Raw genomic sequence first — 22,964 nt, 5'->3', positions numbered from 1 at the left:
GCCTGAGATGTTGACACAGTTTTTCGGTAAACCACACGGCTGGAAAGACGGTTCCCACGGACGGCTGCACTTGCTCTCCCAGTAGGTGACGGTGATGTCCCTTTGACCTGCACCTAATGTTTCGTTGTTGGTAGCGATGGGTTCCCACCGGTAACCCGCTCCCCGACATGGATATGGGCCGGAGGAGCCCTACTTTGCCTGCAGGCGCTGGCCCTGAGAAACTGGTGCCCTGGCGGTGGCGGTGTCTCTCTGTAACAGTCGGACTGTTGCCTTCAATCGGGACTTGGTTGTTTGGAGACAGACGTCCCCTTCACTGACGGATTTGGCAAATTTACGGCGACTCCTAGCCTTGCCGGGGTCCGAGAAGCCCCTGCCTTGGTGCTGACTGTTCTTCGTATACTGCTCCAGACCGCCGGGCCACTACCCGTCCGCGGTCCTTCCAGCAACCTCCGAGCAGTCCCCCTCCAGACGGTCACCGCCGTTGCTGACCTTGCTGACTCTGTCCTGCACACAGCTGGACCAACTTCAGGCTTTTCTACTCTCACTTTTACTCTTTTCTTCTTTGCTCCACTACTACTTCACTTTCACTTCACTTAGCTTCTTTACCACACACTGTTTACTCCTTCACTTCCCTAACTGTTCCTTTCTCTATCTCTGCCTGAGCTAAACTGCCTGGTTCTTCCCGCCTCCAGGGCTGTGAACTCCTCGGTGGGCAGAGCCAACCGCCTGGCCCACCCCCTGGTGTGAACATCAGCCCCTGGAGGAAGGCAACAAGGATTTTGGTAGCCTTGGTGTTCCTAACTGGGATGTAGGTTGTGGTGGTGTGATGACCTGTGACCCCTGGCTTCCCCAGGGCGTCACATTCCCCCTTAGCAAAATGCAGACCGTCCGCGGGCTGCCCATCCAACACCGGTTTTATTTTCTGAAAAAGGTAAACGGTAACATATAAATTATAACATCATCCCACAACGGGAGGCACATTTCTTAAACGTTACTAACGGTTTACGGTTACGGTTTCTGCTCTCTCCCACCCAAGCAACCTGGCCCTGATGCTGCCCCTAAAACCCAGGCAGCACCCCTTGACCCAAGTCCAGCACAAGTCACCCGAGCAGGATCTGTCCTTCCCCTCCAGAGGGTAGCCACCGGTTCCTGTGGTGGCTGGGCCCCAGCCTGCTCTGCTGAGGGCCCTCCCTCCAACCTGCCTCTCCGGAGGCGGCAATGCGGAAACGGTAACGGTAAAACAACTTATTTACAAGCCACTAACGTTGGTGGTTGCCCTGCAAGTTCACGGGCTTGTCCATGGAAAGTTCTCCATGCAAAACAACTTTTTAAACGGTCCCCTCGGGGACAACGGTGCCGGCAACGGCCGGTTCAATCACTGTAATCAGGTAACTTCTCGGTTAATCATTCTTTATCATTTTCAACTTTTGCAACAACACTCTGGTGGTCCCAACGGGGACTGGACAACGGTGCTCCGCTGCCCCTACTCCGGACTTTCAGCCTCATCCTAGGGAGGGTGTGCAGGACTCACTCTGCTCTCCTGGCTGCCCCGCAGTTTGGCATCTAGGGCAAACCACCCCCTCTCTCCACAGTGCCGGGTATATTGCACAATGTCACCCGGCATTAGGTTACGGCCAGGGTGCTCTTCAGGCAGGTGGGCATTCACATCCCGCCGGGCTATAATCACTTCGGCCTCCAGGCCCGGTTCATATATAAACCCATAGCCCCGGTGGACATCAAACCGCCTCACCTGCCTTTCGTACAGCGGGCCCCGGACTCGGAATGTTGCTTGCCGGAGGTTCTCCTTTCCCCTAATTGCTTGGGCCACCAGCTCCGCCTTTTTCTTTTCCCTCTCGCCGATCTCCGGACCCAGCAGTACCGGCTCCCTGTCCCAATACGGTGCTACTGCGAGCTCCGGCGCACGGATCAGGCCCCGCGGGACATCCTGGACGTTGCCCACTGTCAGGGCTCTGGGCGGCAGGTCCCGCGGTGTCTTGGCCTTGGGCGCCGCCTTGCAGCGACAACCCGGCGCCACCTCAGCCGAGGTGTGGGAGATGGGCACAGGGGCTTTCCGCGGCTGGGCCTTTGGTTCAGAACGGGTCATCAGCTCCGGCTCGGGGAACTTCTCAGGGGCTGCCTCCGGTGCAGACTTCGGGGCCTTCCATGGCAGCACCTCCGACTTGCTACGGGCTCCGGCTACAGGTCGGTCCGCTAGGGCCGACGGGCTGGGTATCGCTACCGGTTGCGGTGGTAGCGGGCCTAGTGGCGGGGTCACGGCTTCCGAGACGGGTGGCGAGGGAGGCAGCGGAGGGGGAGGGCTTGGACTGGGTCCCTCAGCCGCAACGACCGGTCCCTCGGGGACATAGGGGCGTGGGTCACTCACCCTCCCTTCCTCCGCCTCCTCCTCGCGTCTCCGCACGGTGGCTATAACGTCCGCCATGTCGGTCTCCCACTCCTCCATGAGGAGCTGCATCTTGACCTGCAGCCTTAGGTAGAACTGCGCGGTCCGGATTTCCACCCACGCCGCGGTTCCAGGCGCGGGGGCTACGGTGCTTCGGGACGGCATCCACATTCTGCTGGCAACTCCTTCCAGGAACAGGGTGACTGCAGAGTCCTGGCGTCCCTGCTTTTATAGCTGCGCTCACATGCAGCCAGCCGCCATCACGTCCCCCTTAGCTTCTTTCCGGCCCCTCCTCTATTGGGGCGGAGTTTTGGCCTTCGCGCCTCTGCTACTCGAGAAGACGCTCGAGCGGGAACTTTTCGCGCCAAAGATGGCGACTTCTGAAATTTTTCTGCCGGATACCTCCGGCGGTCACAAGGCGCACCTCTACCCAACGGCAGAGCGGAAAGATCCTGTTCGTGACGCCAAGTTGTCGCGGGCGGAGGAGGGGACGCCGCGCTCTCCCACTGCTGCTCGGGTCCGGCTGCCGCGGCTGCTGCGGCCTGCTGCTGCTCGGTGGCTCGAGCGATGGGCCGGATCCCGGGGACTTTAGCGGCGCTCCTCGCCCGTGAGTCAAAGGGGGTTTTGGGTATAGGGATTGGTTTATTGTCCGTGACAACACCCACGGTTGTGGTGATTTGTTGGCACCACCGCTGCTCTGTATGGGGGGGATCACGGGAAGGATGGTATGGAGCAGCCAGTTGTTGTGTTGCCCCTCCGTGGGTAGGGGTTGGTGATCCCGGGGCCCAGTGATGAGGTGGGAGGTGCAGGGCTTGGTGGGCGCAGGGACGCCGGGGGCAGCGCTGTGCCTTGCGGCACTGTGGTACTCACTCAGCCTGAGACGTTGACACAGTTTTTCGGTAAACCACACGGCTGGAAAGACGGTTCCCACGGACGGCTGCATTTGCTCTCCCAGTAGGTGACGGTGATGTCCCTTTGACGTGCACCTAATGTTTCATTGTTGGTAGCGATGGGTTCCCACCGGTAACCCGCTCCCCGACTTGGATATGGGCCGGAGGAGCCCTACTTTGCCCGCAGGCGCTGGCCCTGAGAAACTGGTGCCCTGGCGGTGGCGGTGTCTCTCTATAACGGTCGGACTGTTGCCTTCAATCGGGACTTGGTTGTTTGGAGACAGACGTCCCCTTCACTGACGGATTTGGCAAATTTACGGCGACTCCTAGCCTTGCCGGGGTCCGAGAAGCCCCTGCCCTGGTGCTGACTGTTCTTCGTATACTGCTCCAGACCGCCGGGCCACTACCCGTCCGCGGTCCTTCCAGCAACCTCCGAGCAGTCCCCCTCCAGACGGTCACCGCCGTTGCTGACCTTGCTGACTCTGTCCTGCACACAGCTGGACCAACTTCAGGATTTCTACTCTCACTTTTACTCTTTTCTTCTTTGCTCCACTACTACTTCACTTTCACTTCACTTAGCTTCTTTACCACACACTGTTTACTCCTTCACTTCCCTAACTGTTCCTTTCTCTATCTCTGCCTGAGCTAAACTGCCTGGTTCTTCCCGCCTCCAGGGCTGTGAACTCCTTGGTGGGCGGAGCCAACCACCTGGCCCACCCCCTGGTGTGAACATCAGCCCCTGGAGGAAGGCAACAAGGATTTTGGTAGCCTTGGTGTTCCTAACTGGGATGTAGGTTGTGGTGGTGTGATGACCTGTGACCCCTGGCTTGCCCAGGGCGTCACACTTCTGACAGTACTTTACATCAGAGGACAGAATCCCCAGCACTGCGCATGGATGAGCTCTGTATGCAGCTTCTCCAGTGATCTGCTGCTGGCCTCTGATTGGCCAGGGGCCACTCTCAAATGGAGAAAGGGGGAATTATTTACAGGGGAATAGATATAGCTCGTGACGCCACCCGCGGTGTGCGGTAACGGAGACTACCACCGCTGCCGATGGGAGTGCCCAGGCGAGATGGAAGGGGGGCAGCCAGATGACGTTTCCCCCTCCACGGGTAGGGAAGGCCCCGGGACTCTGGATTGTGGGGTGCAGGGGAGCACAGGCTTGCTGGAAGCAGGGGATGACTAAGTACTCACTCAGACAGCGTCGGTGATAAGAAGCAGACTCTGACAACAAGGTAAACCAAGTCTCTTGGTGCCGCTGCCCTCTTTGGGGAGCCCATCCGGGTATCCGTCCCCTACAATACTGCCTGATGGTCCAGAGCCTGCCTCCATGCACAAATTTAGAAGGCATAAAGCTGTCCGGGCCCCGTTCCCTACTATTGATAGTGAAGCTGTGCTCTCAAGGGCTCACGCTTGGGATTTCTGTGGGCTGCATGGGTTGGAAAGCCCTATGCCCCTCGTTGTGCTAGTGCCCCTGATCTCTGAGCTTCGTGGTGACAGTCCATAAACTCACTATCCTCCGGTTAATTGCCGGGTTGCTTGAAGCTACTCCCCGACCTAGGGTCCAGTACCCCGCCGTGCTGTCGGTCCCGGACAGGATATTGAACTCGAGCTTCTGACCGTCCTCCAAGACTAGCTCTAGGCACCCAGTCCCAATATCCCACGACCGGGTCTCCGACTCCTCCGGGCCCAGACCACCGTCTGCAACCCAGCCTTTAACTCAGCTTCCTTGGGAGCTCCAACCCCCAGTTTCCTCTCCCTTTTAGGCTTACTACTTCCCTTCCTCTCACTTTGCTCCACTGGAGACTACTACTCTAACCCCTCCCACCAGTTGCCTGACCCCTAGGTGGGCGGCCCTATTCCAGCTCAGCAGCCCACTGGTGTGTCTGACAGGGTGTGGTGTGAAGTGTGGTTGGGATTTTGGATGCTGATGGAGGCAGTACTATAGGTTGGGAACCCAGACTCAAGAGGGGTTGAGTCCTGCACTAAAGAATAAAGAGCGTGCAGTACCCTGTGACGCCCTGACTAGTCCAGGGGCATCACAATTGCAGTAGCTGTTTACAGAGCTCCCATCTGACCAGAGTCGGGGAATCTGTCCTCTTATATAAAGCACTGTCAGCGGCCCCCTGCACAAGCAGCGGTCAGCAAGGGGACCACTGCCTGCATGCTGCAAGAAGGATTAGGGGCCGCATGCAGCTTAACGGCATCGTGTTAGACCACTGCACTACAGAATGTGTGGGTGGGTGCAGGGGAAAGGTGGGCGGGGACTCTACATACTGTACCAGTAGGCCAGCAGGGCGGCAAGAGAGAGAGAGAAAAAGAGAGATCACTACAGGTGGTTTCTGGGCATGCTCACTAGAGTAAACTGGATCCTTTCTATCAGCATACCACCATTCACATGCGGTTGCGTATGGTATAGTCAGGATCCAGTGACATGCAGTATTTGGACGCAGGTAAAGAATTTTATAAGTAGTGTTTTTGAAATGAGCTAAATAAACGCAAAACACTGGATCCGCATCTTACTGTGATTCCATTGCAAAATGTATTGCAATGACAATGCATTTGTCAAGGATCCAGTCATATGCATTTTGCGTTTTTTTTGACGTCCTTAAAAAAAAAGCTGATGAGAAAGCAGCCACAGGAAGCCGAAAAATCAGGGTAGGAGCGGTCACATGACCACTCTGAGCCGGGGGAGAGGGGCTGACAGCAGGGCAGGTAAGTAGTTACTATCTACTTACCTGCTTCAATGTAGCCTAATAGTAAAATGTCAAGAAAAAGGCAAAATAAGCTGAATAACCACTTTTTTAAGTTTGGGGTATTTTAACATAGTGTATATATAACTGGCCCCTATCATGTAATAATGTCCACCATCCTGTAATAATGCCTTCCATCCTCTAGTAATGGTCCCTGTCTCATAATATTGTCCCTCATCTTGGCCGCATCCTGTAATAATGTCTCCCGTCCTGGTATAATGTCCTTCATCCTGGTATAATGTCCCCCATCCTAGGCCCCTTCCGTTTTTCTCCAGTACATTTTAAAAAGAAACAAACAATTATTCATATCTTCCTCCACTTCCACAACACTCCACTCCTCGTCTACCGCAGCTCAGAAGCTGACTTGTGCCTGCCACCATGGGCAGCGTGTGACCTCACTGTCATGTGACGCCCATGACTGGTAAGGACGACAGCCGCTGCTGGTCTCTGTGCTGCAATACATTTCAGCTGAGTGTGTGAGTCTGAAGACCCACACCCAGGGGAAATTGGCGTCAGTGAGCCCCCTCCTGCATGCTTCCGGTTGCAGTTTCACATTCTGCGACCACGATCGTTACGCGCTTGGCAGTGGGGGTATATATCTATAATCTGCCTTAGATTACTAAATTGGGATGTGACTAAAATTAATCTCAAAATCTTATGAAATTAAATATTGTTTTCCTTTGCTTTACAGATTACCGAAATATATTCAGCATCTCCATTTCTGAAATATTTTTTCATTGCTGCCAAAGTAAATTATAATTCAATGTAAGTTCTTATGTTTCTTAAGTAGTAATGTAACATGTTGCAATGTGTTCCTGTGTACTGTACAGCACTATGATATGTGGTTACCAGACTGTAGGGCAAGGAAATATGGTAGTTAGGTGTTGGCACTAGACTACAATGGGAGGGGTTAGTTCATAAGGAAAGAGACAGTTCCTTCTAAAAAGTCAGTGAAGACCCATTGTGTGACTGTCACGATTGTCTCCTTGTTTTTGGAGACTAGTGGCAACTTGAGGTCTGTAGCCCCTAATCGCTAAGACTCTGCATTTAAATGTCATTTTGTTTCCTTTGGCACTTAAGTAGTTAATGCCAGTTTTTCTGTTTGCAGCTCTGCTGAAGTTGAGGTCAGTGGCACCTGCTTTGTAGACACACCCCCCTTGTGCTTATGTAAGGGGGTGTAAGGCTTGGCCACTGCACACCTGCATGTCTACTGTGTATAAAATGTAATGTTTGAAGTTCATGTTATGGTGTAATGTGTTTAACCCCTTCACGACCGGCCGACTTTGCGCTTTCCGGTTTTTTTTTTAGCCATTCTTCTTCCAAGAAACGTAATGTTTTTATTTTTCAGTCGATATGGTCATGTGAGGGCTAATGTTTTGCGGAACAAGCTGTACTTTTAAATGAAACCATAAGTTTTACCATATAGTGTATTGGAAAACGGCAAAATAATTCCAAATGCGGAAAAATTGCAAAAAAAGTGCGATAGCGCTATTGTTTTTGAGATATTTTATTCACTGTGTTCACTATATGGTAAAACAGATGTGTGGGTGTGATGCCTGAGGTTGGTGTGAGTTCGTAGACACCAAACATGTATAGCATAAAGAAATTAAGAAGGAAAATCAGGGCACTGCTCAATATAAGAAATATTTTTAGCCGGGGCAAATATTCACACTTTTCATTATGATTGCGCTATTTTCTGCAGCAATCAGGCTGATGTAGCAGAAAAGTTCCTGTAACAGCTACGTGGTGCTCATTCATAGATCCAGAACAGTCCAAGAAGTTAATATAAAAGAAGTGAAGGCACTCACCGATCTTTGCTGTGCAGTGAAAAACTTTTAATCACAGGTGGAAATTACATGCTGTGGCAGCAGGGAGGGGGTGAGACGGGACAACATGTCAGAGTGCCGCGACACCATTTATTGATCAGATTAATTAATTTTATATTTTGATAGATCGAACATTTGTGAACGCGGCGATACCAAATGTGTGTATATTTTTTATTTTTTAACCTTTTACTTTTCAATGGGGCGAAAGGTGGGTGATTTGAATTTTTAGTTTTTTTTAAGGGACTATATGGATAAGCTGTCTGATCGCTCTGCCATATCTGCTGATTACAGCTACACAGCTGTGAACAGCAGATATGTTCCTAAGCTGTCTCACCCAGCTCTCGGCTGTGTGAGGCAGGAATTGAGTCATTTGAGCTACAGGAGTCATCACATGACTCTGTGCTACCATAACAACAACCGGAAGTGACGTGATCATGTCATGTTACTTCCGGTATTGGCTGGTGAGTAAATGTTTACCGCTAATGGCATTATAATGTCGCTGTCACATATTGGCAGCGCCATTTAAGGTGTTAAACGGCATGGGCGGATAACGTTTCCGCTCGTACCTGGCAGGCACACATCTCAGCTGTAAAAATCAGCTGAGATGTGCGCCAATCACTGCAAGCTGCTTGCAGCAGACCGCGGGCAGTAACACTATGACCGCTAGGACGTAAGATTACTACCTGTGGTCATTAAGGGGTTAAACGGCCACTAGGTGGCCACAGTGTTTAAACTGCTTCCCTGGTACTCCTGGGCTGGAGGGAGTTAGTGAAGGGAGGGGATTAGTTTGAAAAAGAGTGGTTAAGAAGTCAGTTAGTGTGAGAAGAAAACCTGAGGGCGAGGAACAGACTGCATCTGTGAAAGACATGGTGGAGACAAACCCCAATAACTTTAATTTAGCGTGACCTTGTGGGTTGAATCCTTGTGCAGGACATGCAGTGCGGCCTGGGTGGTGGCCATTCCCTGGCAGATACCTAACGAATCCCCTCAGTCAGCGAAAGGTCAGTGGGCCCATGAGAGAAGAGTAGGTCCTAAGTGACCGGAAGGATGGTTGATTCTGCCGTGGATAGTGAAGCTGAAGAGGTGGAAGAGGAGCTTAGGGACCCCAATGGGAGCCCAAGTGCAAGGGAAGCGATCGACCGGAAAAATGTACAAATTAAGAGTGGCTCCGGTAAATAGCAACGACCAAAGAGGAAAGCCGGAGCGTAAGGACGATATTTATTAGGGATGATTTCCCCTATAACTAGAAAGCAATGTTCCCGCCACTGGCGAGATATTACAAGTAAACAGATGTTTTTGTTCAGAAAAGTCTGTGTCAGTGTGTGGTGTTTGAGGGCACAGGGACCTGCTGCAACCGGCAGCTGGGAAGCAGTCCTGAAGATCGAACAAGCCCTGGCCTCTGGCCTGCAAGTAAGTGCTCCGCAGCACAAGTCCCAGCAACCCTGCCTCTGTACTAGAGGGGCAGACGTGGTGCAGAGAACTGTTCCAGGGCTGCGCTGCAGCAAGGCAGCAGTTTCTGTCATGCCTACCATCCCACCCCTTCACCCATCTAACACTTAAATAGCCAGGTATCTCAAGAAGCTTTGTAGACTATACAAAACATTTGTAGAAAAGTCGTCTTGGAGGAAGAAAGCTGCTGCGGATAGTCTTGAAGTCATAGCCTAGCCTCTCCTCTTTTTTGTTCTTTATTCCGTTTGTTTCCCTACCCTTTTGTCTCTTTAGTGCAATTGTGGGTCTAGTGAACCTCACTAATCAGGGCCTCTATAGGGTTTCTTAGGGACCCAGGGTTCTGCTCGGGAATAGTTGTGGAAACTGTATAGGGACTGGTTACGAGAGCAGGGACAGCTCAGGTGAGGTTAGGAGGTGTCCATCTACTCTCTTAATAGTTCCAAGGCCCACCGTTGTTATTATGTCCTCTATGTTTCCCCCTTGTCTGTGGTGTTGTTTAGGTGTTTTTTCTATGCGCGTCAGACCTTGGTTGGTCTGAACACGCTCACCACGCTTGTTGCGTGACATTATAGTCAGCCATATACATTTTATTTCTGCGTCCTTATGGTTCAGGCGGCTACACTCGCTCAACTGCTTCAGACCTTCTCTCAGGAGATGTCTGACATGTGTGCTGAACTCATGCAGCAGTTGCCGAAAATTTCTGGTTCTGGTTTCTGGTTCAACGAAAACCCAAGATAGCACTCCCGGATAAGTTCTCTGGTTGGAGTAATAATTTACCACCTATAGTGAGGCCTGTAAATTATATTTCAGGCTCCGCCGTCACACTTCCCGGAGTGAGGAACCGAGAGTGGCGATTATTGTCTCACTGTTGTTGGGAGATCCCTAGTCCTGGGCCTTTTCTCTGCCGACTGACTCTCAGGCATTACGGTCGGTAGATTAATTTTTCGCAGCTCTGGCCTTTAGTGTATGGAGACCCTGACGGTATCACACTCGCAGAGTCTAAACTCTGTAAATTCCAGCAGGGGGCGCGGCCAGTAGAGGAGTATTGTTCGGAGTTCTGGAGGTGGGCCACTGACATCCAGTGGAGTGACCCTGCGCTCAGGAGTCATTTCATGGAGGGGTTGTCAGGTAGGCTGAGGGATACTCTGTTACAATACTCCGCACCAGAGTCATTGGAGGCCGCCATGGCTCTTGCTATACGAGACCCTCTAGGACTCTGTCCCTTGTCGTTTTCCCTAGGTAGCATTTCCCACTGGTGAAAGCTGACAAACCTATGCAGTTGGGGGGAGCCTCCCCTCAGATGGAGTCGCTTGTGGTTCGTTGTCGGTCTGAGTCCTTTTTTTAATGTGGGAACAAGGGTCAGTACATCGGGGCCTATCCTATAAGACCTAAGCTCAGTCCATCTGGCAGTAAGCCAAGTCCATCTGGCAGAAAATCGCGTCCTCCTGGTCGGATGAAGGGTAATGACCAGGCTGTGTACATCTCCTGCATCTATACTTCCCAATTTATCATCACAGCAGAGGTGATGATAGGTGGTAAAACTGAGACTATCTCTGTGCTGGTGGACAGCGGAGGCGGTGCCAATTTGATAGATTCTTGCTTTGCACAGACTCTGGATCTGGCGTGTAGTGCACTGTCAAGGTCCATTCCCATCCAGTCTATTGACTCAGCTCCGCTCAGCCTGAGAGAGTTTACACATACTGTGCCCAATATCAACCTGCAAGTGGGCTTGGTTCATAAGGAACGTTTATCCTGCTATGTGGGCTTGGTTTTTAAGGAGCGTTTATCCTGCTATGTCTTACAGGATTTGCCCACTCCAAGACTGGCAATCAGGGAAAGTTGTCAGTTGGGGCAGTTCAAGTTAGACTAAGGGGCACTTTGCACACTACGACATCGCAGGTGCGATGTCGGTGGCGTCAAATTGAAAGTGACGCACATCCGGCATCGCATGCGACATCGTAGTGTGTAAAGCCTAGATGATATGATTAACGAGCGCAAAAGCGTCGTAATCGTATCATCGATGTAGCGTCGGCGTAATCCATAATTACGCTGATGCGACGGTCCGATGTTGTTCCTCACTCCTGCGGCAGTACACATCGCTGTGTGTGAAGTCGCAGGAGCGAGGAACATCTCCTACCGGCGTCACTGCGGCTCCCGTAGGATATGCGGAAGGAAGGAGGTGGGCGGGATGTTTACATCCCGCTCATCTCTGCCCCTCCGCTCCTATTGGCTGCCTGCCGTGTGATATCGCAGTGACGCCGCATAACCCGCCCCCTTAATAAGGAGGCGGGTCGCCGGCCAGAGCGACGTCGCAGGGCAGGTGAATCCATGTGAAGCAGCCGTAGCGATAATGTTCGCTACGGCAGCTATCACAAGGATATCGCAGCTGCGACGGGGGCAGGAACTATCGCGTTCGGCATCGCAGCATCGGCTTGCGATGTTGCAGCGTGCAAAGTACCCCTAAGACTATGTGCCCATGGGACAATGTACCCGTGGAAATATCCGCAGGTACATCCACAGGTTTCCTGCAGCTATCCATTGCTGTGGGATTCCAGCGAAATATCTGCGGTAAACCTGCGGACATTCATGCGACTTACCTGCGGAAGTCCCGGCCTCTATCTCCATAATGGAGAAGCGGGACTTCTGCAGGTATTTCCGCAGGAATAATTGACATTGACATTGGCAGTTATGTGGGGCTGCGGGACATCCGCAGTACATTCCGCAGCCGCACATACCGCAGTATGGACACAGCACTCCCCATAGGATAACATGGGGAGTGTCTGTACTTGCTAAAACCTGCGGATTTATCTAGAAAATCCAAATAAATCCGCAGGTTTTCTGCGGCAAACTCTGCCGGTACATTGTCCTTTGGGCACATAGCCTACAGGGGGCTTTACACGCAGCAACATAGCTAGCGATGTCGCTCGTGAAAGCACCCGCCCCCGTCGTTTGTGAGTCACGGGCAAATCGCTGCCTGTGGCACAATATCGCTGGGAGCCATCACACATACTTACCTTCCTAGCGACGTCGCTGTGACGCCGCACGAACCGCCCCCTTAGAAAAGAGGCTGTTCGCTGGCCGGCGAACAGCCTCTTTTCTAAGGGGGCGGATCGTGCGGCGTCAGAGCGATGTCACATGACAGGCATCCAATCGAAGCGGAGGGGCAGAGAGCAGCCGCAGAAAGTCATGCCCACCTCGTTGCCAGCAGGACGCAGGTCCAGTGTTGTTCGTCGTTCCTGGAGTGTCACACGTAGCGATGTGTGCTGCCTCAGGAACGATGAACAACCTGCGTCCTGCACAAGCAACGACATTTTGGAAATGGACGACGTGTCAACAATCAACGATTTGGTGAGTATTTTACATCGTTAGTGGTCGCTCGTACGTGTCACACGCAACAACATCGCTAACGAGGCCGGATGTGCGTCACGAATTCCGTGACCCCAACGACATCTCGTTAGCAATGTCGTTGCATGTAACGGGGCCTTTAGTGTCTGTGCTGTGGTACTTATTATACACCATGCACCCTACCCGCCAGTAGTGACCTCTAAAGAATCAAATAAAAGTAAGGTTACACTAACTCCACATCAGGGGAGGAATAGGCCTTAGTGCGGCCCCTGTAGAGGTGATCGGGGGAGGGTACTCATTCCCACTAAGTGCAGTACTGGAACATAAGGTGTGGAATAGACGGAGAGACAACGCTGTTGTCGGCTCAGGCCAGAGTTTTTCTGCTATTACCAGGTGCACACGTGCTAATAAATGTTCAGGTACAGACCTGACTGAAAATGACCATGTGTGTGTGTCCACTAAAACCACTAGGTGGAAGAGTGTGTTAGGGGCCTTAGATTCAAAGTTTGTCAATCCTTCTAGGGTAGCTAACATTCTTAACCCTATGGCCGTACAGCTGGAGCTTCCCCCAGCACTTAAAACACATGATGTAGCCCACAGGTCTTTGCTCCAGAAATGTGTGTCACCTCCTACTGGTAACCGTAGGTTGTTCTCATTTTAGGTGGATGATGTTACCAGATCGTCAACTTCATGAGGCTTCTCGTTAAAAGGGGGATACTGTTATGATTGTCTCCTTCTTTTTGGAGACTAGTGTGGCAGCTTGAGGTCTGGAGCACCTTATCTCTGGGGCTCTGCATTTAACGGGAACCTGTCAAGTCAAAAAAGCGTTATAACCTACAAGCAGGAGCATGTGTGAGCTAGTAACCCCTTCCTACCCATCCTTGTGTTGTAATATTTTGTAATATGAAAGTAATAAAATACGTTTTTTTACTTACATATTCCCTATTTAAATGAGCAGGTCTCTAGCCCCATGGGCGTCGCATAGCCCAGTGGGCGTTTGCATGCTTTCCATGGTATCTTGCCCCTGTGGGCGTGATACCATGGATTTACATGAGTAACGGTAACGTCTGCGCCGTCAGAATCCCACGCATGCGCATTTACCATTCTCGCCGCCTTCTCATCCATCAAATCTGCATTTGGTCAGAGATAAGAAACTTGAGGACCACTGTTTTCTGATTTCCCCCCAGGCAAAATTTGCTAGCCAGCCCTATTTATCCCTCTTAAACTACCACAACTTGGCACCGGAAATGACCAGCCAAGAAAGAAGTGATTCAATGCAAAATTGCTATCAAAATCTTAAATATTTTATTCACAATGATTTCATACAATAATTATATAAACAAGAGAGCCACCTGGGGGGCACATGGTTCCAGAATTTTCGATTTATCAAATCCTATCCATCATTCAGCATATCAAAAGGTGACACTGCATCATAATAGTCAGGTATAATATTCCATACCATATTGAATAAATATACTGCTATAGGTCAAGGGAAAATGTATTTAGAATGTAACATTGACCATTATAATGCATCCCTTAAACCACAGATACATACATAGTAGTTACATGTGATTTGATGTCAATAAATATCAATGCATATATATCCTGCAGTACATATCTGCTATCGCTATGGTAATATACCCCTATACATTGTGGTGATCGGTGGAATTCTATGATAGAAACGGTATACTGGCCGATATATTAAATGAGGGGATATAAATAATTCCCATTTATATTTCTAGCCACACATGCTGGCAAATATCCATCAGTTACCGTCACCATGCATATATATGCTACATCAATACTGCTACCTAGCGACCATCCACAGTATCTTAAATGATAATATGATCAACTGTGCTGACTATGATGCACAATCACTAAGGTGATACAACAAGATTACACATTACCAACTGTATACCAAAACATGGATAAGGAGTACTTACATTAGTAAATAGGATGCCTGGACATGCGTCCCACCACCCCTGACATACGTTTCGCCGCTGCTTTATCAAAAGGGGGCGTGTCAAGGTGGGGGAACGTCCGTGTTTAAATAGTTTTGCTCAGCCAATAAAGACACACTTACGTTTATCCCTTATTACGCTGAATGACACCACTTCCGGTATCACGTGGGTGCATGACAGTGCTGCCGCCTCCCTCTGAAAGGGGCTTCCGGGCTGCGCGCGCTGACCCGCAAGCGTGTCACGCTCTGGGTCACATGATGCTTGCAGATCAGGAAGTCCGAGGAGCGGACAGCAGCGCATGCGCACAACCGGAATTGGTGTTATACATTGTGCATGCATATAATACAACAGAATACAGAGGCAATCATCGGCCTTTTTGCATGCTAATGATGTTATTATACGTAATATGGATACTGTGGCAATAATACTACACTTTACTATGCATAAAATATATACTGATGGTATTGATACTATATTTTATACGATAATAATGACAATATATGAAGTACTCATTATATACCCTCAAAATATGCACACCATATTCCTTTAAAAATATCCAGACAGTCTAAACATTATAGGTGAATAGGACATTATAGAAACAATATATCATTGTATTATTATAATCCATGCTTGCCTAAATTACTACCCATTATCCAATATGGTTACATAGCAATCAAACATGATCCACAAGTGACATTACATATATGAAACACATATTCATCCATAAACTAATTTCTTTCGTATTCTTTTCTTTTCTTTTCATATAGTTATATCTTCGCCTTGTTTCCACATGACACATCAGACAGGTCAGGGATAAGGAGGAGAAGAGTGAGTCAGGGTTAGATTCTAAAAACATAATAGCTCATGCTCCAAACATATCATGTATCATGGGGCACTATTCAAGCAAGCATCCAAAAATTAAGCTGAATGGCACAACTACAAACCTTCCAAGACATGGCAGTCCCCCTACACTGACATCCCAAGCTAATTTGCACTAATTTGAGAAGCAGCCAAGAAACCCATGGTCACTCTGGAGTAGCTGCAGAGATCCACACTGGTATGAATACTTTTTCAAACCACTGTGTGTAGATAGATAGTTAGATAGATCGGTAATAGATAACACATATACATACAGTCATATGAAAAAGTTTGGGCACCCCTATTAATCTTAACCTTTTTTCTTTATAACAATTTGGGTTTTTGCAACAGCTATTTCAGTTTCATATATCTAATAAATGATGGACTGAGTAATATTTCTGAATTGAAATGAGGTTTATTGTACTAACAGAAAATGTGCAATCTGCATTTAAACTAAATTTGACAGGTGCATAAGTATGGGCAGCCTTATCAATTTCTTGTTTTGAACACTCCTAACTACTTTTTACTGACTTACTGAAGCACTAAATTGGTTTTGTAACCTTATGGAGCTTTGAACTTCATAGGCAGGTGTATCCAATCATGAGAAAAGGTATTTAAGGTGGTCACTTGCAAGTTGTTCTCCTATTTGAATCTCCTATGATTAGTGGCATCATGGGCTCCTCAAAACAACTCTCAAATGATCTGAAAACAAAGATTATTCAACATAGTTGTTCAGGGGAAGGATACAAAAAGTTGTCTCAGAGATTTAAACTGTCAGTTTCCACTGTGAGGAACATAGTAAGGAAATGGAAGAACACAGGCACAGTTCTTGTTAAGCCCAGAAGTGGCAGGCCAAGAAAAATATCAGAAAGGCAGAGAAGAAGAATGGTGAGAACAGTCAAGGACAATCCACAGACCACCTCCCAAGACCTGCAGCATCATCTTGCTGCAGATGGTGTCACTGTGCATCGGTCAACAATACAGCGCACGTTGCACAAGGAGAAGCTGTATGGGAGAGTGATGTGAAAGAAGCCATTTCTGCAAGCACGCCACAAACAGAATTGCCTCAGGTATGCAAAAGCACATTTGGACAAGCCAGTTACATTTTGGACGAAGGTCCTGTGGACTGATGAAACAAAGATTGAGTTTGGTCATACAAAAAGGCGTTATGCATGGAGGCAAAAAAACACGGCATTCCAAGAAAAGCACTTGCTACCCACAGTAAAATTTGGTGGAAGTTCCATCATGCTTTGGGGCTGTGTGGCCAATGCCGGCACCGGGAATCTTGTTAAAGTTGAGGGTCGCATGGATTCAACTCAGTATCAGCAGATTCTTGACAATAATGGGCAAGAATCAGTGACGAAGTTGAAGTTATGCAGGGGATGGATATTTCAGTAAGACAATGATCCAAAACACTGCTCCAAATCTACTCAGGCATTCATGCAGAAGAACAATTACAATATTCTGGAATGGCCATCCCAGTCCCCAGATCTGAATATCATTGAACATCTGTGGCATGATTTGAAGCGGGCTGTCCATGCTCGGCGACCATCAAACTTAACTGAACTGGAATTGTTTTGTAAACAGGAATGGTCAAAAATACCTTCATCCAGGATCCAGGAACTCATTAAAAGCTACAGAAAGCGACTAGAGGTTGTGATTTTTGCAAATGGTGGATCTACAAAATGTTAATGTCACTTTTATGTTGAGGTGCCCATACTTATGCACCTGTCAAACTTAGTTTAAATGCAGATTGCACATTTTCTGTTACTACAATTAACCTCATTTCAATTCAGAAATATTACTGAGTCCATCATTTATTAGATATATGAAATTGAAATAGCTGTTGCAAAAACCCAAATTGTTATAAAGAAAAAAGGTTAACATTAATAGGGGTGCCCAAACTTTTTCATATGACTGTATGAGAGAGACACATGGATTGTATGCATACTGTACTTTCTGGAAACATACATTCAGAAAACTACTGTAACAAGATAATTAAGTACAATTAATACAATTTGAGTACTGTAAGAAACTACTGTTTTTATAATGGGGGAACTATATATTTAATTAAATATGAAGACAGAAAATGAAAAAGCAGCTTAATTATTTTTGCTAGAAAAAAATACTACTTTCAAATGGATACAGAATGAACTGGCAGACAAGATATCTTGTATTTAGTATAGTAAAAAAGTAAATGTGGAAAAATACTGTATATAAAATTAAGTAGGAAAGTTCTAGGGTCTTAAGGTAAATATGTTTAAACAAATTAAATATGTAGAAAAAATGCTTCTTCATTGTGTTTGTCAAATTGTTTTTGCCTTAGGTCCTCCAAATAAAATCGGGACCTTATCACCAGTTCAAAAGTGGCAAGATTTTTCCCTTATTTTTTTTTCTGCTGCTAATTTTTTATGGTCTTTACCATATACCATTTAAAGGTTTGGGGCTCACAAGTTAATTACCGTATACAGAGCAGCCTAAAGACACAGCACTGAAAATCCTGAGAAATTGGTAGCAAATAATAAGGCCTGAACTGTATGTTGGATTTCAATAAAAAAAAAACCCCAAAAAAACAGAGATCAGCCAAAACAAAATAAAATCAGCAACTGGCCACTTTTCATCTGGTAGCTGGACCCTTTCTAAGCCTGTATGATTGTTTGATTCATTATTTTTATTTCAATAAACAATTGAAAAAAATCTTCCTGGCTTTTAGTCTTAAGGATAAAACAGCAGTCATTCACCTGGATTTCAAACGACCCTCAAAGTCCATGAAATATCTGATAAGTATGGAGCTCGTGGAAGGAATCTTGAGGCAAGATATGTATGATCTTGAAAGGACAGCATGTCAAGATTCGCACAATTGGAAGAATTCATTCACTGTAATGAGTAAGTATCTTATAGGTGGCAGGGATCTTCCCTACACACCCTCTTTCCACCATGTGTATCAGTGGTATGTATGGACGGCCTGGTCATCTAACACAGTTTCAGCTATGCCAGCCTCCTTCATATCTACACATCAGCCATATTGGAGAAAGGGTTGGCCAAGTTAGTCTGAGCCAGATAGCCAGCTTCTCCATTGGGCTATACATTTAAAATTTAAAGTATGTGACAAAACCACAGAACATGTTTTCTAGCATCAGTCCTTCACCCCCTTATTAACCTTTACAGCTTACTCAGATTGTCTTTGTCTTGTATTAAATTTGATATTAAGATCTAAAACAATTAAAGGGAACTAACCAACAGGATTTTCATATATAAAGTAAAGCCAGTGCTATACTGACGCTAGGATTATGAATGTAAGCCTACCTTTTGTTCTGAGATTGGATGTTTTATTTCAGAAATATGCGCAAGTACATTTACAGAAATGCACTGCTATTTGATTGACAGGTACAACAGGAAGGGAATATATGTTTGCTATCTATTCCCGCCCCTGTCTGCCTTCCCTGGCCTAGGTAGATGCTAGACTGTATGGGCTGCAATTTTAACACAGCCATGTCACGTGACAGAAAAGACGTAAAAAGGAGTCCATACAGTCTAGCTTCTACCAAGGCCAGGCAGGCAGGGGTGGAAATAGATAGCAAAACTCGTCCCACATATTCCCTTCCTGTTGCACCTGTCAATCAAATAGCAGTACTTTGCTGGAACTTTACTTGCGCATATTTCTGAAATAAAACATTGAATCTCTGAACAAAAGGTATGTTTACATTCAGCATCCTAGCGCCAGTATAGCATTGGCTTTACTTTATATATGAAAATCCTGCTGGTTGGTTCTCTTTAAGTTTCACAAATACAGAAAAATAAAAGAAATAGGGAATAAAGCCTATACACTGTGTGCAGAATTATTAGGCAAGTTGTATTTTAGAGGGTTTTTTTATTATTGATCAACAACTATGTTCTCAATCAACCCAAAATACTCATAAAGGTCAAAGCTTAATATTTTTTTGAAGTTGGAGTAGGTTTTTTTTTAGATTTGGCTATTTTAGGAGGATATCTGTTTCTGCAGGTAACTATTACTGTGCAGAATTATTAGGCAACTTAATAAAAACCAAATATATTCCCATCTCACTTGTTTATTTTCACCAGGTAAATCAATATATCTGCACAAAATTTAGGAATAAACATTTCTGACATGAAAAACAAAACCCAAAAAATTAGTGACCAATATAGCACCTTTCTTTATGATGACACTCAACAGCCTACCATCCATAGATTCTGTCAGTTGTTTGATCTGTTTACGATCAACATTGCATTCAGCAGCCACCACAGCCTCCCAGACACTGTTCTGAGAGGTGTACTGTTTTTCCTACCTGTAGATCTTACATTTTATGAGGGACCAAAGGTTCTCTATGGGGTTCAGATCAGGTGAACAAGGGGCCATGTCATTATTTTTCCATCTTTTAGACCTTTACTGGCCAGCCACACTGTGGAGTAGTTGGATGCATGTGTTGGAGCATTGTCCTGCATGAAAATCATGTTTTTCTTGAACGATACCGACTTCTTCCTGTACCACTGCTTGAAGAAGTTGTCTTCCAGAAACTGGCAGTAGCTCTGGGAGTTGAGCTTCACTCCATCCTCAACCCGAAAAGGTCCCACAAGTTCATCTTTGATGATACCAGCCCATACCAGTACCCCACCTCCACCTTGCTGGCGTCGGAGTGGAGCTCTCTGCCCTTTACTGATGCAGCCTCTGGCCTATCCATCTGTCCCATCAAGAGTCACTCTCATTTTATCAGTCCATAAAACCTTTGAAAAATCAGTCTTAAGATATTTCTTGGCCCAGTCTTGACGTTTTATCTTATGTTTCTTGTTCAAGTGGTCGTTTTTCAGCCTTCCTTACCTTGGCCATGTCCCTGAGTATGGCACACCTTGTGCTTTTTGATACTCCAGTAATGTTGCAGCTCTGAAATATGGCCAAACTGATGACAATTGGCATCTTGGCAGCTTCACGCTTGATTTTCCTCAATTCATGGGCAGTTATTTTGCGCCTTTTTTGCCCATCAAGCTTCTTGCGATTCTGTTGGCTATTTGCCATGAAACACTTGATTGATCGGTGATCACGCTTCAAAAGTTTGGCAATTTCAAGACTGCTGCATCCCTCTGCAAGACATGTCACAATTTTGGACTTTTCAGAGTCCGTCAAATCTCTCTTCTGACCCATTTTGCCAAAGGAAAGGAAGTTGCCTAATAATTAAGCACACCTTATATAGAGTGTTGAGGTCATTACACCACACCGCTCCTCATTACAGAGATGCACATCACCTGATTTACTTAATTGGTAGTTGGCTCTCAAGCCTATACAGCTTGGAGTAGGACAACATGTATAAAAAGTATCATGTGATCAAAATACTCATTTGCCTAATAATTCTGCACACAGTGGATTTTTCATGATGAATACTGTAGAGCCAGTCTTTGACGTTTTTGTATGTTTTACAGGTATTTAAGCAGAAGGCAACCAACTGCATCAATTCAGTTCCTGAAGTCTGCATCAGTCAACACCATGAATTAACCCTCAATCCTCTTCACTATCATTACATGCTTTTCACTAATAATGAAACACCGGATTTATAAGGGTTATGTAATGAATCATTATTAGAAATGCTGTTAATATGTTTTAATGTAATCAGCAATATGTTTAGAATTAAAAGAAAAAAAAGACAAAAAAATATACTTTTTTATAACTTTGTAACGTCAGTTAACTTTTCTAACTTAAAACAGCTGCTGATCTGTGGATGTGGCTATATATGCAGTCAGTCTCATTCCACCTCTGGGGGCTGACAATATAGTCATTTTTACTTGCCCTTCAAAAGGAGTCTTCTCGGCTATGCTGGGGTTCTAGCTCTTCTCTCGACACAGAGCTACATTTTTATTAGCTGCTCTTCACTATACAGAGATATGTCTATGCGGGGAGGGGCTCAGTAATCCTTTGCACCTGAACTTATCTTATTAGGTGGACCTGCACATCGATATACCAGGTAGCACGTACTGTATTGAAGTAATGGCCTTAACTCTTAATTGTATCATTATTTTAACATGTGAGTGAAAACAGTTTTTTCTTCTTTTTTATCTATACAACAGAATAATTTAAGACCTATTTATTAATACTAGTAACTAATATTTATAGGATCTGTCACCACATTTCACAACATAAACTGAATACACCAAGGCATGAGGGTGGTGTATTTGCTTATCTGCTTTGAAAAGCCATGTCAGAATGGATGTATAATTCTTTTGGGCATTTGTCTTGGCTTATGATGAGAATTTTTTTTATAAATACAATTGGATTTCAAACTACAACATGTAAAATAGATCAATCTCTTAATGTGTACATTTGGGGGTTGCAAAAGGTTGTGCTTTAAATATTAATTCGGACAATAATAACTAATATACAATTACAATAGAATGTAATGTATGTATTTGCTTATGACTACATAATAATTTTTGGTTGCTAGCAGCTAATAAAGTGATTGTGTTTTATATAGTTCTTTGTATGTAGAATTAGACTTACCGTTTTGTTGCAGTTTTTTTGTTTGTTGACTTTTTATTGACTCTACTGAAGTAAATAATGATTGCACTTAACGTCCTTTTTAATGAATGTATATTTTTACACAAAATGGATTATTCTTCTAATATGAGTCTAAGTATAAAGGAATGCTCCACAAGACAGCAATCAAGGTTCACCACCCGAACTAACTAACTGAGCAAATGAAATATTGGCTACATTGTATAAACGCCCAGATGTTGAGCTCAATAATTGATGGACTGCTGTACATCATTTAAGGGTCAGTTTCTTTATTATTTAGCTTTCTCATATAGCACCATTAATTTCAGAGCGCTTTACAGATATAATCATCACTGTCCCCATTGGGGCTCACAATCTTAACTCCCTATCAGTATGTCTTTGTGGTGTAAGGGGGTGTAGGGACCTGCAAAGCAGTCATGTATAAAATGTAGTGTATGTTATATATACTGAGACATCATGATATTGGTGTAGTATGTGTGCGGCCACAAGGTGGCCACATTGGGCTGGCAGCTTCTCCTTGTACTCTCAGGCTAAGGAGAGTTAATAGCAGGGGAAGTTTAGTTAAAGGGGTGGTTCACCCATATTTTTTATTGTCTAGTTCGATATTATGTTGAGAAACAATGTTTCTCTCAAATATCTTGTGTTGGCAATAGTGCCTGTGAGAGGCGCTATTGCAGACCGCTGTTCCCCAGACAGCCTGGATGGTGGTCACGCCCTGGCAGATAACGAAAGAACACCCTCAATCAATGGAAGGTCAGTGGGCTCCAACAACAGGAGTAAATCCTGACAGAACTGGGCAGAGGAGTTCCGTCCCCGAAAGGCGCGTCCTAGCTTCTAGCTGAAAATCCCTGTGGGTGGGACAACGGGATACTCCTAGGACTATTTGAACCTGCCCGACAGTATGAAGATGAGTGAGGGGATGAGGGGTTTAGGAGCTCGACCGGAAACAAAAATACCAGGA

General features: G+C 46.3%; 1 protein-coding gene across 1 annotated transcript in view; it reads left to right on the top strand.

The window, feature by feature from the left end:
* C2H3orf52 (chromosome 2 C3orf52 homolog) overlaps positions 1 to 21,961 on the top strand; it is a 51,733-nt gene extending 29,772 nt beyond the window's left edge. Inside the window, exons 4-6 of the mRNA XM_075333842.1 lie at positions 6,736 to 6,809; positions 18,197 to 18,369; positions 20,917 to 21,961. Of these exons, the coding sequence (XP_075189957.1) occupies positions 6,736 to 6,809; positions 18,197 to 18,369; positions 20,917 to 20,924 (255 nt within the window). The 3' untranslated portion in view covers positions 20,925 to 21,961. The remainder of the gene's footprint in view (positions 1 to 6,735; positions 6,810 to 18,196; positions 18,370 to 20,916) is intronic.
* Positions 21,962 to 22,964: the final 1,003 nt, after the last annotated feature.

Source organism: Anomaloglossus baeobatrachus, chromosome 2, assembly GCF_048569485.1.
Source record: "Anomaloglossus baeobatrachus isolate aAnoBae1 chromosome 2, aAnoBae1.hap1, whole genome shotgun sequence".
Classification (NCBI taxonomy): Eukaryota; Metazoa; Chordata; class Amphibia; order Anura; family Aromobatidae; genus Anomaloglossus; species Anomaloglossus baeobatrachus.
The sequence above is the reverse complement of the archived record's forward strand: the minus strand, read 5'-3'. Positions and strand labels throughout refer to the sequence as shown.